Source organism: Bos indicus, chromosome 2, assembly GCF_029378745.1.
Source record: "Bos indicus isolate NIAB-ARS_2022 breed Sahiwal x Tharparkar chromosome 2, NIAB-ARS_B.indTharparkar_mat_pri_1.0, whole genome shotgun sequence".
NCBI lineage: Eukaryota > Metazoa > Chordata > Mammalia > Artiodactyla > Bovidae > Bos > Bos indicus.
The window spans coordinates 86,476,274-86,491,471 of record NC_091761.1 but is presented as its reverse complement, the minus strand read 5'-3'; the positions used below and the strand labels follow the sequence as shown (position 1 = coordinate 86,491,471).

The window sequence follows — 15,198 nt, the reverse complement described above, 5'->3', positions numbered from 1 at the left end:
AATACCCCAAATTTCCACCTAAAATAATACAATATGTTTCATATTCTCTACTGCCTAGTATTCCTAGCCCTCAAAAAACTGGAATACTACATAAGACTCAGTAAAATCTGGTAAATTAAACCAAATCTGACTTGAATAGTCAGTTGATTCACTTTAACAGACCTTTGATTTGCACTAGAAAACATATTGCAAAAAAAACAGACACAAAGGAAAATAATCTGACAACATGAAAGGACTCATTACCCAAAATTAATTCCTATATTTTGGGCTGTAAGTAAACAGGGTAGAAAGTATACAGGGTAGAAAGTAAAGAGGCTGTAAGTATAACCAGGGTAGAAAACTAAATCGTATCTATACATAGAGTTAATCCTAAAAGGAACTTAGTATAAATCATAATGGAGTTAAATCAGCATCCAAAGGTTGGCGGCAACGGGGACTATACTCACTGCAATCACTTTTTTCCGAGTAGACAGTAGGGGTTGCGAGCTAGTCAGCCTTTCCATCTCACACAGAAATTCAGCTTTCTGCCACCTCTTATGTTGCGTACTCTTTCTTCTAACACCCTTTCTTGCTGATTTTAGAGTTTTCAGAAAATGAAACTACATATTAGAAGTGAACTGACCGACTGATGTAGGAAACAAAGATATGTTTAACATGATTTCAGTTTCAAAAACCCTTCACCTACCAAAAAATAAGCAAACTGTGGTATTCTCCAGGAAGCTGGAGCAATTTTTACTTTTTCTCTATTTTTCAAATTTTCTGCCATGATAATGCTTCACTTCCACAAATCAGAAGAAAATAAGAGTCTAAGGACCTACTAAGGTCCTCATGAGTTGCATCTATCATTTCTATTCCTTACTGTGTATATATAGTTTTTACATACAATTTTTATATAATAAAACCGGTGCTCTAATACATATCTAGACGAAGAAATGGCAACCCACTCCATCTTGCCTGGAGAATCCCATGGACAGAGAAGCCTAGCAGGCTGCAGTCCGAGGGGTTGCAAAGAGTCAGACATGACTGAACAACTGAACACACATGCATAACACATACATGAAAATCAGTCCCAATATACAGAAATTATCCCTTAATAAATTAATATAAACTTGAGTTTCACAGGATTTCTCCTGAGCTGAAAGCAAAGGTCCTTATATAGTTCAGTTACAGTGTGGAGGTAACACCAGGAACTCATGCCATATGCCATCTGCTAATTCCTTAGTGTGCTTTTTAAGAACCTTATTAAAAATTGTACTTCATAGAGATTAGTAGAAGACACACTGGAAAGGATGGCAGGTTTCAGCCACACTGTCAGAAATCCCAGGCTGAATCCACCAAGGGTATAGTTGAATACATGGAAAGGTAAAATACTGCTGGAATTGGCATGTCAATGCTTCTTATTTCATATTTAGGATGTCTAACCTAAGTGACATAAAGCTTATTAGATTTGTGCCTAACTTATACTCAGCCTAAATTGTATTTCTAAGTAAATAATACACCAGTACATTTTGAAACACGTAATTTCATCCAAGTGACTTTTTTTCTTTGAAAAAACAAACAAACAAACAAAAAAAACAAATTAAACTTCTATTCCTAACAAGCTACTGTGTCCAAGTACTAAAGGCAATATTTACCCCTAGCCACCTGGCAGTCCCGCTTGCCATTCGAGATCCACATTTATTCTCCTCAGGTCCTTTCTTGGCCACTTCCCCCCATCACACCTTCCACATCTGTTCTTTGACCTCTGGAAGGTCTTCCCTCTTCCTGGCACACAGGACTTCTCACCCTCTTCCCTCCCCAGGAACATTGTTCTAGAGAGATCACCTTTGCTACTCTGCATGAAATCTCCACCCAGTGCTGGGTCTCCTTCTCAGTTTCCAGTTCTCTGCTAAGGACCCACCTGAGAAAGAAGACACAGTATCAGGCAGCCTTGCCCTTGACAAGGATGGCTGCCGTCTCACTTAGGGTAGGCCTGCTGATCTTTGAACAGACGCCTCATTCACATACATCCTCATAATAGCTACTTCAGAGTTAGTCCCTCCCAAGTTCCCTCATCACTTCTCCTCACCACCATCCCAGCTCCCAACACCTGATGTCACCTACCCTGCGGAGACAGACATAACCAAGTATATTTGCTTACAGCTATTAACACTAGTTTCTACAACTCCATGGTTGTCCTGGCCTCCAACTTCAGAGGAGTGTCTGAATCTCCCTAAAAACAAAATACTTCTGTTTTGATGATCAGTCCATTGGTGTGAATGGGGTGTTAAAGTCTCCTACTATTATTGCATTACTGTCAATTTCTCTTGTTATGTCTGTTAGTGTTTGTCTCATGTATTGAGGAGCTCCTATATTGGGTGCAAAGATATTTACAATTGTTATGTCTTCCTCTTGGATTGATCCCTTGATCATTATGTAGTGTCCTTCCTTATCTCTTATAATCTTCTTTAATGTCTATTTTGTCTGATACGAGGATTGCTACTCCAGCTTTCTTTTGCTTCCCATTTGCATGGAATATATTTTTCCATCCCCTCACTTTAAGTCTATATGTGTCTTTAGGTCTGAAGTGGCTTTCTTGTAGACAGCACACTGGAATATTACTCAGCCATAAAAAGGAATGCCTTTGAGTCAATTCTAATAAGGTGGATGAACCTAGAACCTATTATACAGAGTGAAGTAAGTCAAAAACAGAAAGATAAATATCATATTCTAACGCATATATATAGAATCTAGAAAAATGGTACTGAAGAATTTATTCAAGGGCAGCAATGGAGAAACAGACAGAATAGACTTATGGACATGGGGAAAGGGGAGGAGAAGGTGAGATGTATGGAAAGCGTAACATGGAAACTTACATTACCATATGTAAAAATAGATAGCCAACAGGAATTTGCTGTATGGCTCAGGAAACTCAAACAGAGGCTCTGTATCAACCTAGAGGGGTGGGATGGGGAGGGAGATGGGAGTTTCAAAAGGGAGAGGATATATGTATACTTATGGCTGACTCATGTTGAGGTTTGACGGAAAACAGCAAAATTCTGTGAAGCAATTATCCTTCAATTAAAAATAAATTAATTTTAAAAAATAATAATAAAGAAATAAAATATTTCTCCAACATCACCAATAACCTTATTTTGCTGGGTTTGAAACTTTCTACTACTTCCTTCCTGGTTTTTAATCTTTTTAAAACCATCTTTTGGTAAGTCTACCACCTCTGTAAGAATCAGCCTTCTCAATCTCCAATATTCTCAATGAATGATCTTTCCCTACCACCCTCAGTTTCTACTCCCTTCCCTTCCCACTCACAACCCTCCATCTTCTTCCCAAATCTGGGCAGCTGATGTGTGTGGCTCTCAAGTCGGTAGAGATTCCTTTCCTGGAAATCATTCTGCTTTTACCAGATTCACTTCTCTCCTCAGTCTTCATTTTCCTTGATTTCTCTAGAGCATTGGATACTGATGATGACCACATTCATCCTGGCAACATGCCTTTCTTAAGCACCCTACCAATGCCTTTTGCTTCGATGGCATTGAACCCTATTTAATCTTCAACCCTGTCTTATCTTCTTTCTCTGTCTCCATGTTTATACTACTGACCTCTGTTCTTCCTCTCAACTCATAACCAGAGATATTATTTAATACTTTTCTCTCTGTCCACATCCAAGGTCATAAGCAACCTACAGACCATCTGAATTTAAATGCTCTGTTTCTAAACTGTTTACTGAACATTTCTACCTGGATGTCCCATCATCATCCAAGCCTCAATATGCCTTAAAAGAGAATTAATTTTTATCATATCTGCATACTGTTAAAGTGGTATGGCTATCCCACTAATTTTCTTGTTTAGAAACCCTGAAGTTATGTGGCTTTCTCTTAGAAATGCCTGTGTGTTGTCTCTTCAGTTGTGTCTAACTCTTTGTGACCCCACAGACTGTAGAGGAGACTCCTCTGTCCATGGGATTCTCCAGGCAAGAATACTGGAGTGGGTTGCCATTTCCTCCTCCGGGGGATATTTCCGACCCAGGGCTTGAAACTTCATCTCTTCCATCTCCTCCATTGGCAGGTGGGTTCTTTACCACTACTGCCACCTGGGGAGCTCCCAACTTCCAGAGATGTCTGCTTCCCTCCTATTCCCCTTGCCATAAGTCTTGTACAAAAACCTCTTCATCCCAGGCCTATTTTGCTATGACAACCACCTTAATTTTTACCCCTTTCAATTCACCTTGCACACTATTACAGGTTAGTCATCTTAAAATAATGTCAAAACACAAGTAACTTTTAAAAACTGTGACTTAGAGTGCTATATAACATAAAATATAAACAGTTTGATTTTTCTCACATAACAGGAAGTCCAGGCTTCTCTTGGTATAGGTAAAGCAGTTCAGTGTAGTTAGAGACAACACCTCTTAGCCTTTTCCTAGTGGTAGCAAAGTTGCCATATGGCTCTAGGCTTTACATTTTCATTCAAGGCAAGGAAAAGGGGAAAGGGAAGTTCCTGCATGTTATCATAAACATGTTATCAAATTTAAAAAGCTTTTCCATAAGTGCCATTAACTGTCTTCACGTTGGCCAGAATGAGGTCACAGGGCTGTTCTATTTGCAAAGGAGGCTGGGAAATAGACTGTCATGAGTGGATTAAACCAATCATGAGCCATCATTTGAGGACAGGCCAAGAACTGAGATTCACTTATCAAAGAAGACTGGATACTGAAGCTGAATCATCATAAGGTGGCCACCTGATGAGAAGAGCCAACGCACTAGAAAAGACCCTGATGCTGGAAAAGATTGAAGGCAAAATGAGAAGGGGGCAGCAGAGGATGAGTTAGTTAGATAGCATCACCAACTCAGTAGACATGCATTTGAGCAAACTCCGGGAGAGAGTAAAGGACAGGGAAGCCTGGTGTTCTACAATCCATGGGGTCTCAAAGAGTCAGATACAACTTGGCAACTGAACAACATCAAAGAAGAAGGGGGGCTGCCCAACTTTATTTTTTCATTCCTCCTGCATACTAAGCCTGTCCTCTGATCACCTTGGCCTCTTCTCTCAGGGTCCCAAACATGGCACGCTCACCTTTACCTTTTCACCTTTGCTCCCTGTATTGGGACCATTTTTCTTCCATTTCTGTCTACTTGCCAAATCCTATTCATTCTTCATGGTTCTGCTCATATTCCATCTATTCCACGACACACAGAATTCACAATGATTTCTTTCTTGAAAGAACACTTTTACTCATTCATTCACTCATTCATTCATCCATATTCACTACTGACTTACATGTGAGTACTACACAGTTGAACATTTAATTCTTGTTCTTTAGAACATTTCCTCTGACTTGGCTTAACTTCTCTACAATATTATATCCAACATAAAAACATGAACTGTGCCTCAGATTTCTTTTGTATGCTCCCAATCTTTACACAACACTGAAAATATGATATATGCTTAGTAAATTACTGACTGAAAAATTCTATAATTACCTAGAAAGAATAATACATGAATTACTAAATGTAAAAAAAATAAAAATAAAAACACTGTAGTTGGGATTTTAAAAACAGTACATTACTTATTTCAGCAAAAATATACTCCACAAGACAAGAAAATAATGATTATATTTGCATTTCAATGGTGAATTTATTTCCTTTGGAAAGCTCAAAAGACCAACAAAGCTAAATAAAATTCAAAATTATCAAGTAGAGAAGCCATTTGCAGACTTTTCAGATCTAAAGGTTAGTCTCCTAAGCCATCCCCTGCAATGTTAGACAGAAAAAAAGGTCAAGTGATTCATTTTAGAGAGATGTTGATCTATACAGGGATTAAGAGATCTCCAGCTAACACTGCTGTCAGCCAGCGTACTAAGAAGATTTCAAACTGGGAGCAACTTAAGCAAGAGACTTAACTCCCCAACTTCACACTGACCAGGTTTGTAAACAGGCCTTACAATTTGCTTATTGCCCTTTCATTGTCCAATTGGCCACGTAGATAACTTAAAATATATGGGGACATGTTTTCTCACAACTTATTATGGAGTCTGCAGAATAGACAGAAGTGCAGCCTCACTATTTTTGGACCTGAAGAGGACAGCCTCTCAGAGAAGAGAAAATAGCTTGTAGGAAAGCTCATAAACTTCCCCAGGTCCTTGCCAGAAGCTGAAATCCCATTCCCAGGGAGCAGTAGCCTGGACGCACTGCACTATTGCTGGGCGCTAGGTTTCTCTCTGCATCTGCTCTGTCTCCACCACGACAAAGAAGACCAATGATGGGATTAAGTGCAAAGCTAAAAAGAGGCCTCTTTTCCCTAATTCCTTTGCTCTCAACAACATATGATAGTATTACAGTGGTTGCATTCTCAAAGGGAGCAAAAGCTGCAAATATTAACTTCTGTGAAATAATCACTAAAGGGACCACCATGCTGATTGCCCAAAATGTGAAGCCCAAAAGCCAATTTTTCAAATGAGCCCATGCTCACCTGATAAAATTCTGTCACATTTTGCCTGTATTTTCCCCTAAATTCCTCAACTAGCTACCTATGCTGGGAACATCAGGATGCTTTGTGACTTCTACTATGAAATAAGACTCAAAAAAGTAAGTACACCAGCAAGAAATACTATTGCAAATATTACTCTTGAATTTGGATACTGAGTACTATTTAAGACACAATTTTGTCCTATTTAGGACACTGTTCATGTCTGATCCATTCCCTGTTCCTAACTCCAATTTAAATGTCACCCTAATGTTTTTCATGTGGACCAAGAGATATGTTTGCCCATTCTAACAAATAACATAGGTTCTCCATTTCAATTACAAGTTTTATAGTATACTATACATTTTCAAGTAGTAACTCAAAAAGGAATACTGAAAAAACTTTCAAAAAATTCTCTCATTTATCTTAATATCTGTATTTCTTAGCAGTTATCTGACCCATAGATGTTTACTAAGTGAGTGATGTGATTGCACATTTAAAACATCTATTCTTACTAAATAACAGAAGTTCCCACAATATAGCACCTTGAAAGTGCTATATTGAGATCCTATAAATTGATCCTAAAGAAGCAAAAAAGAATCAGAAACAATCAGAAACATGAAAAACAATCAGAAACATGAAAAGCCCCCAAGAAAGATGTTTAAGAATTCAGTTACAATAAAACAAAAATAGAAGTCATACTGCCTTCATGAGACTTCAGTTCAGTTCAGTTGATCAGTCATGTCCAATTCTTTGAAACACCATGGACTGCAGCATGCCAGGCTTCTCTGTCTATTACCAACTCCCGGAGCTTACTCAAACTCATGTCCATCGAGTCGGTGATGCCATCCAACCATCTCATCCTCTGTCATCCCCTTCTCCTCCTGCCTTCAATCTTTCCCAGCATCAGGGTCTTTTCCAATGAGTCAGTTCTTCACATCAGGTGGCCAAAGTATTGGAGTTTCAGCTTCAGCATCAGTCCTTCCAATGAACGTTCAGAACTGATTTCCTTTAGGATGGACTGGTTGAATCTCCTTGCAGTCCAAGGGACTCTCAAGAATCTTCTCCAAACCACAGTTCAAAAGCATCAATTCTTCAGTGCTCAGCTTTCTTTATAGTCCAACTCACACCCATACATGACCACTGGAAAAACCATAGCTTTGACTAGATGGACCTTTGTTGGCAAAATAATGTCTCTGCTTTTTAATATGCTGTCGAGTTTGTCCATAACTTTCCTTCCAAGGAGCAAGCATCTTTTAATTTCATGGATGCAGTCACCATCTACAGTGATTTTAGAGCCCCCCAAAATACAGTCTGTCACTGTTTCCATTGTTTCCTTATCTATTATTTGTCATGAAGTGATAGGACCAGATGCCATGATCAATAAATGCTGGAGAAGGTATGGAAAAAAGGGAACCCTCTTGCACTGCTGGTAGGAATGTAAATTGATACAGCTACTATGGACAACAGTATGGAAATTCCTTTAAAAACTAGAAATAAAACTACCATATGACCCAGGAGTTCTACTGTCAGGCATATATACTGAGGAAACCATAACTGAAAAAAACACATGTACCCCAGTGTTCATTGCAGCACTGTTTACAATAGCTAGGACATGGGAGCAGCCTAGATGTCCACTGACAGGTGAAAGGATAAAAAAGTTGTGATACATATACACATTGGTATATTACTCAGCCATAAAAAAGAACACATTTGAGTCAGTTCTGAGGTAGATGAACCTAGAGCCTATTATACACAGTAAAGTAAGTCAGGAAGAGAAAAGTGAATATCATATACTAACAAATATATGGAATCTAGAAAGATGGTACTGATGAACCTGTATGTGGGGCAGCAATGGAAACATACACATAGTGAACAGACTTGTGGACACAGTGGGAGAAGGAGAGGATGGGATGAATGGGGAGAGTAGCATTGAAACATATACATTCAGTTCAGTTCAGTTCAGTCACTCAGTCATGTCCGACTCTTTGCGACCCCATGAATCGCAGCACGCCAGGCCTCCCTGTCCATCACCAACTCCCGGAGTTCACTCAGACTCACTTCCATCGAGTCGGTGATGCCATCCAGCCATCTCATCCTCTGTCATCCCCTTCTCCTCTTGCCTCCAACTCCTCCCAGTATCAGGGTCTTTTCCAATGAGTCAACTCTTCGCATGAGGTGGCCAAAGTACTGGAGTTCCAGCTTTAGCATCATTCTTTCCAAAGAAATCCCAGGGCTGATCTCCTTCAGAATGGACTGGTTGGATCTCCTTGCACTCCAAGGGACTCTCAAGAGTCTTCTCCAGCACCACAGTTCAAAAGCATCCATTCTTCGGCACTCAGCCTTCTTCACAGTCCAACTCTCACATACATACATGACCACTGGAAAAACCATAGCCTTGACTAGATGGACCTTTGTTGGCAAAGTAATGTCTCTGCTTTTGAATACGCTATCTAGGTTGGTCATAACTTTCCTTCCAAGGAGTAAGCATCTTTTAACATATACATTACCATATGTTAAATAGATACCCAATGGGAATGTGCTGTTAAGAGGTAGGGAACGCAAATCCAGTGCTCTATGACAACCTAGAGGGATGGGATGGGGTGGGATGTGGGAAGAAGTTTCAAGAGAGAGGGGATATATGTATACCCATGGCTGATTCATGTTGATGTATGGCAGAAGCCAACACAATACTGTAAAACAATTATCCTCCAGGTAAAAGTAAATAAGTTTATTTTTTAAAAAAGAAAGTAAAACAGTCCATGCAGATATACCAAGAAACAAGAAAAGATTTCATTACTGCTATAATAAACAAATCCTGTTAAGGTAACTATGCATCAATTCCACAAGGGGTGTGATAGAAAATAATTTCACTAACTAGAGGAATAAGATGTCAACATAACATCAAGAAGTCTCCCTAAAATTTCTATGGGCATTGACAGCAAACAATCCACGCTGCTTAGCATAAAGCATTGGGCAGACAGGTCACTAGAATCTAGAATAATGTTTTCATGTTAAATCTAAAACAACTACAGGCAGATCCTCTAAAACAGCCACACCATCTACTCCTCTTCTTGACAGTGATAAACCTTCTCCCTTCATCCCACTACATTCTGACCTCAGAATTGAAAAATTGAAATGAATAAAACCTTTCCCCTACATCCCACTACATTCTACCCTACAAAAAGCGTACAAAGGATATGTCAAAATGAACCATGCTGTTTTTTAAGCATTCACTCAATTACTATTCTAATAGAAGGGTTTTCAACATTTCAAAAAAAGCAATATAGCACTGGGTGGAAATATCCTTTTCATATTCAAATACCAGCTTAATTGTTTGACAAATTGCTGTCTTATGGCTCTGCTTCTGGCATTTGTGGGGAAAAAAAACAAGGTAAAAATTGAGTGAATTCCAAATTTTGCTCTTTTTTTTTCTTAAATGAAAGAATCAGGCAATATTTTCTCTTTTTGTTCTGCTTTATACATAACAAAAGCAGTTGCTTGCTTCGCCGCTTTTATAAACCACAGATCTCTGTACAAATACAGCCTTAAATAAAATCTGAGAAATTATTGCTGCATTATTCATTTCAAATGAAAAAACTGGTCCACAACAAGGTAGCTGTTTTGTTTACACAGCACATATGTGTACAGATTCTAAAAATTCTTAAATAGCAACATAACCTTACATTGTAGACTACCATGACATAAGAGAACCTAAACATAAATCAAATGTTATGTACTGCATAGTCTTTAAGAATTTTTACTAAAAAATAACATAGAAAAAGATACCTTAGTAATAAATAAAATTTGTTCCCAGCCACAAAACCAAAAACAGAGGACTGGATTCAAAAGGATATATATGTGTATATAGATGGATTGCTCCCAAAGAAAAAGGAAAAGTTTAATAGCATTATGGGCACTAAGCAATTCCATAGATTTGTAATGAAACATGAAGGCAGCAAGTCAAGGGGGGCAAAGGTTCTAAAGACAACATAGCCTGGCTTAAGAGACACAGACAAAATCTGTGCTGAATATTTAAAAACGTGCCACAGGGAATATATACACTTCTCTTTGTGACGTCTCCTCTTCAATTCTCTCTCACTAGAACACAAGCCCTTTTATCTGACACCCACAGGGCCTGTAAGTAGAGTAAAAGCAAGAAATAATACAAATTGGTACATATGGACCTTAGATATTTTATTTAAATGTATGTAAGACTTTGAGAATGAATCCACTAATTCAAGTTATACAGTTAATCTTTCTTGAATAATGATACACTGCAGTTTCTCTAAATTGAATCAATGGCAAAAAGAAATTTGCAAAGCAATCTACATAAGAAATACTTTATTATTTTTTCCCAAATATTTAATAGTTTGCCTGATCTCACCTAATTTAACAATACTTTCAGAAATTCTCCTTGACTGTGTCTTTCCAAAGCATTCGGTTTATTTTTCAAAGAAACAATAGCTCTTTATAATTTGTACTCACAAGTCACAGGATTATGTAATATTTAATTAAGTTATGCAATTTTAATTACAAGTACAAATGGAATAAACAGGTTTGGGGAAAAAAACTCAATTGACTCTTTGTAAGCATGTGAATCAGTGACAGGAGAGAATGTTAGACAAAGAACAATCAATCCCAAGTTTTACGAAGGGAATGCTGAGTGTCAGTTAAGTGGATGTTGGTTAAGAAAACTTCTTCTATAATCTCTAAAGAAGTGATTTTTAAAGTGTGTCCTAAGGAAAATTAATTTAAAGAGTGTGATGGAAAAAGAAAGGACTCTGTGGTCAACTAAGTTTGGGATATGCAGGGTTAAACAAAGCTAAGCAGGTCCCTATATTGTAGGATATTGATCTCTAAATAGTTAACGTGCATTTTTAGTTTCCAAAATGGCACTATAGAATGAATGTTTTCCCAGTGCATTTGATCACATACTTTGTTTTCATCAAGAACCTCTTGGGATTGAAATTCCTGGGCACGGCCTGATATTATAGACCACCTCCTCTTCCCCCCATATCATTGCAACTTTTATAATTTACTTTTTAATACTTCAGCATGGGCAGTGTGATATTGTTTGCATGCTAGTTGGTTCAGTTTTTAACTCTAAAGGCAGGAGGTTGCCCTAAAAACAACTCCACATTCAGCCCACATCTTATCCAAAAGGTGATGCTCCAGAAGCAACCATCACAAGCACTTCCATTCTCCCTATTCTCATTACAATACGTAATATAAGTACCCGCGTTATTCATATTAACACCTAAGACTTTGATCATCAGTATAACAAATGTTAGCAAGTATTTTAATTGGTGAAACTAGAGGCTTACTAATTAATGTGAATAATCTAGAAAAGGGCACTCATACGCAAAATTAAAAATAGTCAAGGATATGTGGAGTAGTGCCGGGGTCCAGCCCCGGTGGATCCAGGGAATTCGAAGCAGGGACGGCGTCGGCGAGGATCAGGCAACAATTGCTTAATTAAACGTTAATGAAGGATATAAAAAGTGGTTAAATAAGGATAGCTCAGTGAGAAAATTTAGTGGAGAAAAGACTGAATAACTTGGTTTACGTGGAAAGCCAATAAAATTCCAAAGAGAAAGAACGACATGGGGAGACCAAGTTTCGGTAAACAAGGCCTGCACTTTATTTTCCAAAGTAGTTTTTATACCTTAAGTTATGCATAGAGGACAATGGGGGAAGGGGTAGAGTCATGCAGTAAGCCAGGCTTTCTTCCTGCAAATTTATCATTTATCAAAAGTTTAGGTGATTTGCATAATCTTCTGGCCCGGAGGCCTGTTAACATTTTAAGACCCTTTCTTCAGAAAACTTACTTTTCTCTAAAGGTGATTAGTCAGGCGCCACCCTCCAAAAGTATTAGATAAAGTTGCATTCCTATAGGGCAAAGGTGTGGTGGGCTATAACAAGAAAAAGAATTAACTCAAGGGTCCAAGGTTACAAACATTAAAGCTACTACTTACACCAATTATATTAATCAATACACTGCCAGGGACACAGCAAGTAAGGGATATGGAAACTTAGCAGCAAACATTGGCCCAACAAGTGAAAAACCCTTCACCAATACAATTTCTAATCAATCTTTTAACTGCTCAAAGGAATCTGTTTTCAGACAGTTTAGAACATCTCATGCCTCTCACGGTTGTGAACTAAAACACTCTTGTCACACCCAGGAACTTTATTAACTGGAGCTATAAGTTAACTCTTTTTCAGAGAGAGGTGGTGGCGGACAGCGCCCTGTAAAGTCAGAGGTGTAGGTGAAAGCACAAAGCAGTAAAGTAGGCAGACTCTGGTTTTGGGGGTAAGTGCTCGAGAATTTCCTGGGGGACTCCTGAGGCTCGATCCCACCTTTGCGTATGCCGAGCCTCCTTCCTCATGACCTTTGCCACGGGCGGAGTTCCTCACGCTGGCTCCCGGCAGAGTAGCAAACATACCTTAGAGACGTTTTCCCCTGTAGTATGAACCAAATATAAGAATCCAGAAAGGCTCTCCCCATGAAGGTGAACTTGATGTTTGATGTCTAAATGGCCCTGAATACATCTGTTCGTTTAAAAGGATTTGTAGCTACCTGATAATTATGGAAAAGGTAACAGAACTCAACCTCTGAATGCTGCCCTGTCTGCCTTGAAGGAACGATTAAGCAAGTTCAAAGAACTGAGGCTTTTTAACAAGTTCTAAAAACAAGGTACATAAACTTTTCCTGCTTACTTGCTAACATGAAAAGGGAAAGGGTTAGTCACTCAGTCGTGTCCAACTCTGCGACGCCATGGACAGTAGCCCGTCAGGCTCTTTCTGTCCATGAAAGTCTCCAGGCAAGAATACCGGAGAGGGTTTCAATTTCCCGCTCCAGGGGATCTTCCCAAACCAGGGATCGAACTTGGGTCTCCTGCACTGCAGATAGATTCTTTACTGTCTGAGCCACCAGAGAAGCAAAGTTTGGGGTAGTAGATAATACTCACTTATTTCAAACCTCTTCCAAATTATGAACCAAGGTGGGAGGGAGCAAACAACAAAACAAACGGAAACAAAAAAATACCTAAACGCTGTGCACGACTATCAGATCAGATCAGATCAGATCAGTCGCTCAGTCGTATCCGACTCTTTGCGACCCCATGAATCGCAGCACACCAGGCCTCCCTGTCCATTACCAACTCCCGGAGTTCACTCAGACTCACGTCCATCGAGTCGGTGATACCACCCAGCCATCTCATCCTCTGTCATCCCCTTCTCCTCCTGCCCCCAATCCCTCCCAGCATTAGAGTCTTTTCCAATGAGTCAACTCTTCGCATGAGGTGGTCAAAGTACTGGAGTTTCAGCTTTAACATCATTCCTGTCAAAGAAATCCCAGGGCTGGTCTCCTTCAGAATGGAGTGGTTGGATCTCCTTGCACTCCAAGGGACTCTCAAGAGTCTTCTCCAACACCACAGTTCAAAAGCATCCATTCTTCGGCACTCAGCCTTCTTCACAGTCCAACTCTCACATCCATACATGACCACAGGAAAAACCATAACCTTGACTAGATGGACCTTTGTTGGCAAAGTAATGTCTCTGCTTTTGAATATGCTATCTAGGTTGGACATAACTTTCCTTCCAAGGAGTAAGTGTCTTTTTTAATTTCATGGCTGCAGTCACCATCTGTAGTGATTTTGGAGCCCAGAAAAATAAAGTCTGACACTGTTTCCACTGTTTCCCCATCTATGTCCCATGAAGTGATGGGACCGGATGCCATGATCTTCGTTTTCTGAGTGTTGAGCTTTAAGCCAACTTTTTCACTCTCCACTTTCACTTTCATCAAGAGGCTTTTTAGTTCTTCTTCACTTTCTGCCATAAGGGTGGTGTCATCTGCATATCTGAGGTTATTGATATTTCTCCTGGCAATCTTGATTCCAGCTTGTGTTTCTTCCAGGCCAGCGTTTCTCATGATGTACTCTGCATATAAATTAAATAAACAGGGTGACAATACACAGCCTTGACGTACTCCTTTTCCTATTTGGAACCAGTCTGTTGTTCCATGTCCAGTTCTAACTGTTGCTTCCTGACCTGCATATAGGTTTCTTAAGAGGCAGGTCAGGTGGTCTGGTATTCCCATCTCTTTCAGAATTTTCCACAGTTTCTTGTGATCCACACAGTCAAAGGCTTTGGCATAGTCAATAAAGCAGAAATAGATGCTTTTCTGGAATTCTCTTGCTTTTTCCATGATCCAGCGGATGTTGGCAATTTGATCTCTGGTTCCTCTGCCTTTTCTAAAACCAGCTTGAACATCAGCAAGTTCACGGCTCACATATTGTTGAAGCCTGGCTTGGAGAATTTTGAGCATTACTTTACTAGTGTGTGAGATGAGTGCAATTGTGCGGTAGTTTGAGCATTCTTTGGCATTGCCTTTCTTTGGGATTGGAATGAAAACTGACCTTTTCCAGTCCTGTGGCCACTGCTGAGTTTTCCGAATTTGCTGGCATATTGAGTGAAGCACTTTCACGGCATCATCTTTCAGGATTTGGAATAGCTCAACTGGAATTCTATCACCTCCACTAGCTTTGTTTGTAGTGATGCTTTCTAAGGCCCACTTGACTTCACATTCCAGGATGTCTGGCTCTAGGTCAGTGATCACACCATCGTGATTATCTGGGTCGTGAAGATCTTTTTTGTACAGTTCTTCTGTGTATTCTTGCCATCTCTTCTTAATATTTCTGCTTCTGTTCGGTCCATATCATTTCTGCCCTTTAT

At 39.4% G+C, this 15,198-nt stretch overlaps 1 protein-coding gene across 7 annotated transcripts in view; it reads right to left on the bottom strand.

Moving 5' to 3' along the window:
• The window catches only part of PLCL1 (phospholipase C like 1 (inactive)), a 397,143-nt gene that overhangs the window by 121,368 nt on the left and 260,577 nt on the right, over positions 1-15,198 (bottom strand). The window contains exon 1 of one of the 7 annotated variants that reach the window (XM_070799990.1): positions 4,339-4,497. The exons of 5 other annotated variants lie outside the window; for them this stretch is intronic. Coding sequence is in view for 1 of the 2 variants with exons in the window: in XM_070799980.1 (XP_070656081.1) it covers positions 447-503 (57 nt within the window). In the remaining variant the exon portion in view is untranslated. Of the gene's footprint in view, positions 1-446; positions 4,308-4,338; positions 4,498-15,198 lie in introns of those variants that run through there. One more of the 7 variants, XM_070799980.1, reaches the window with a different exon arrangement.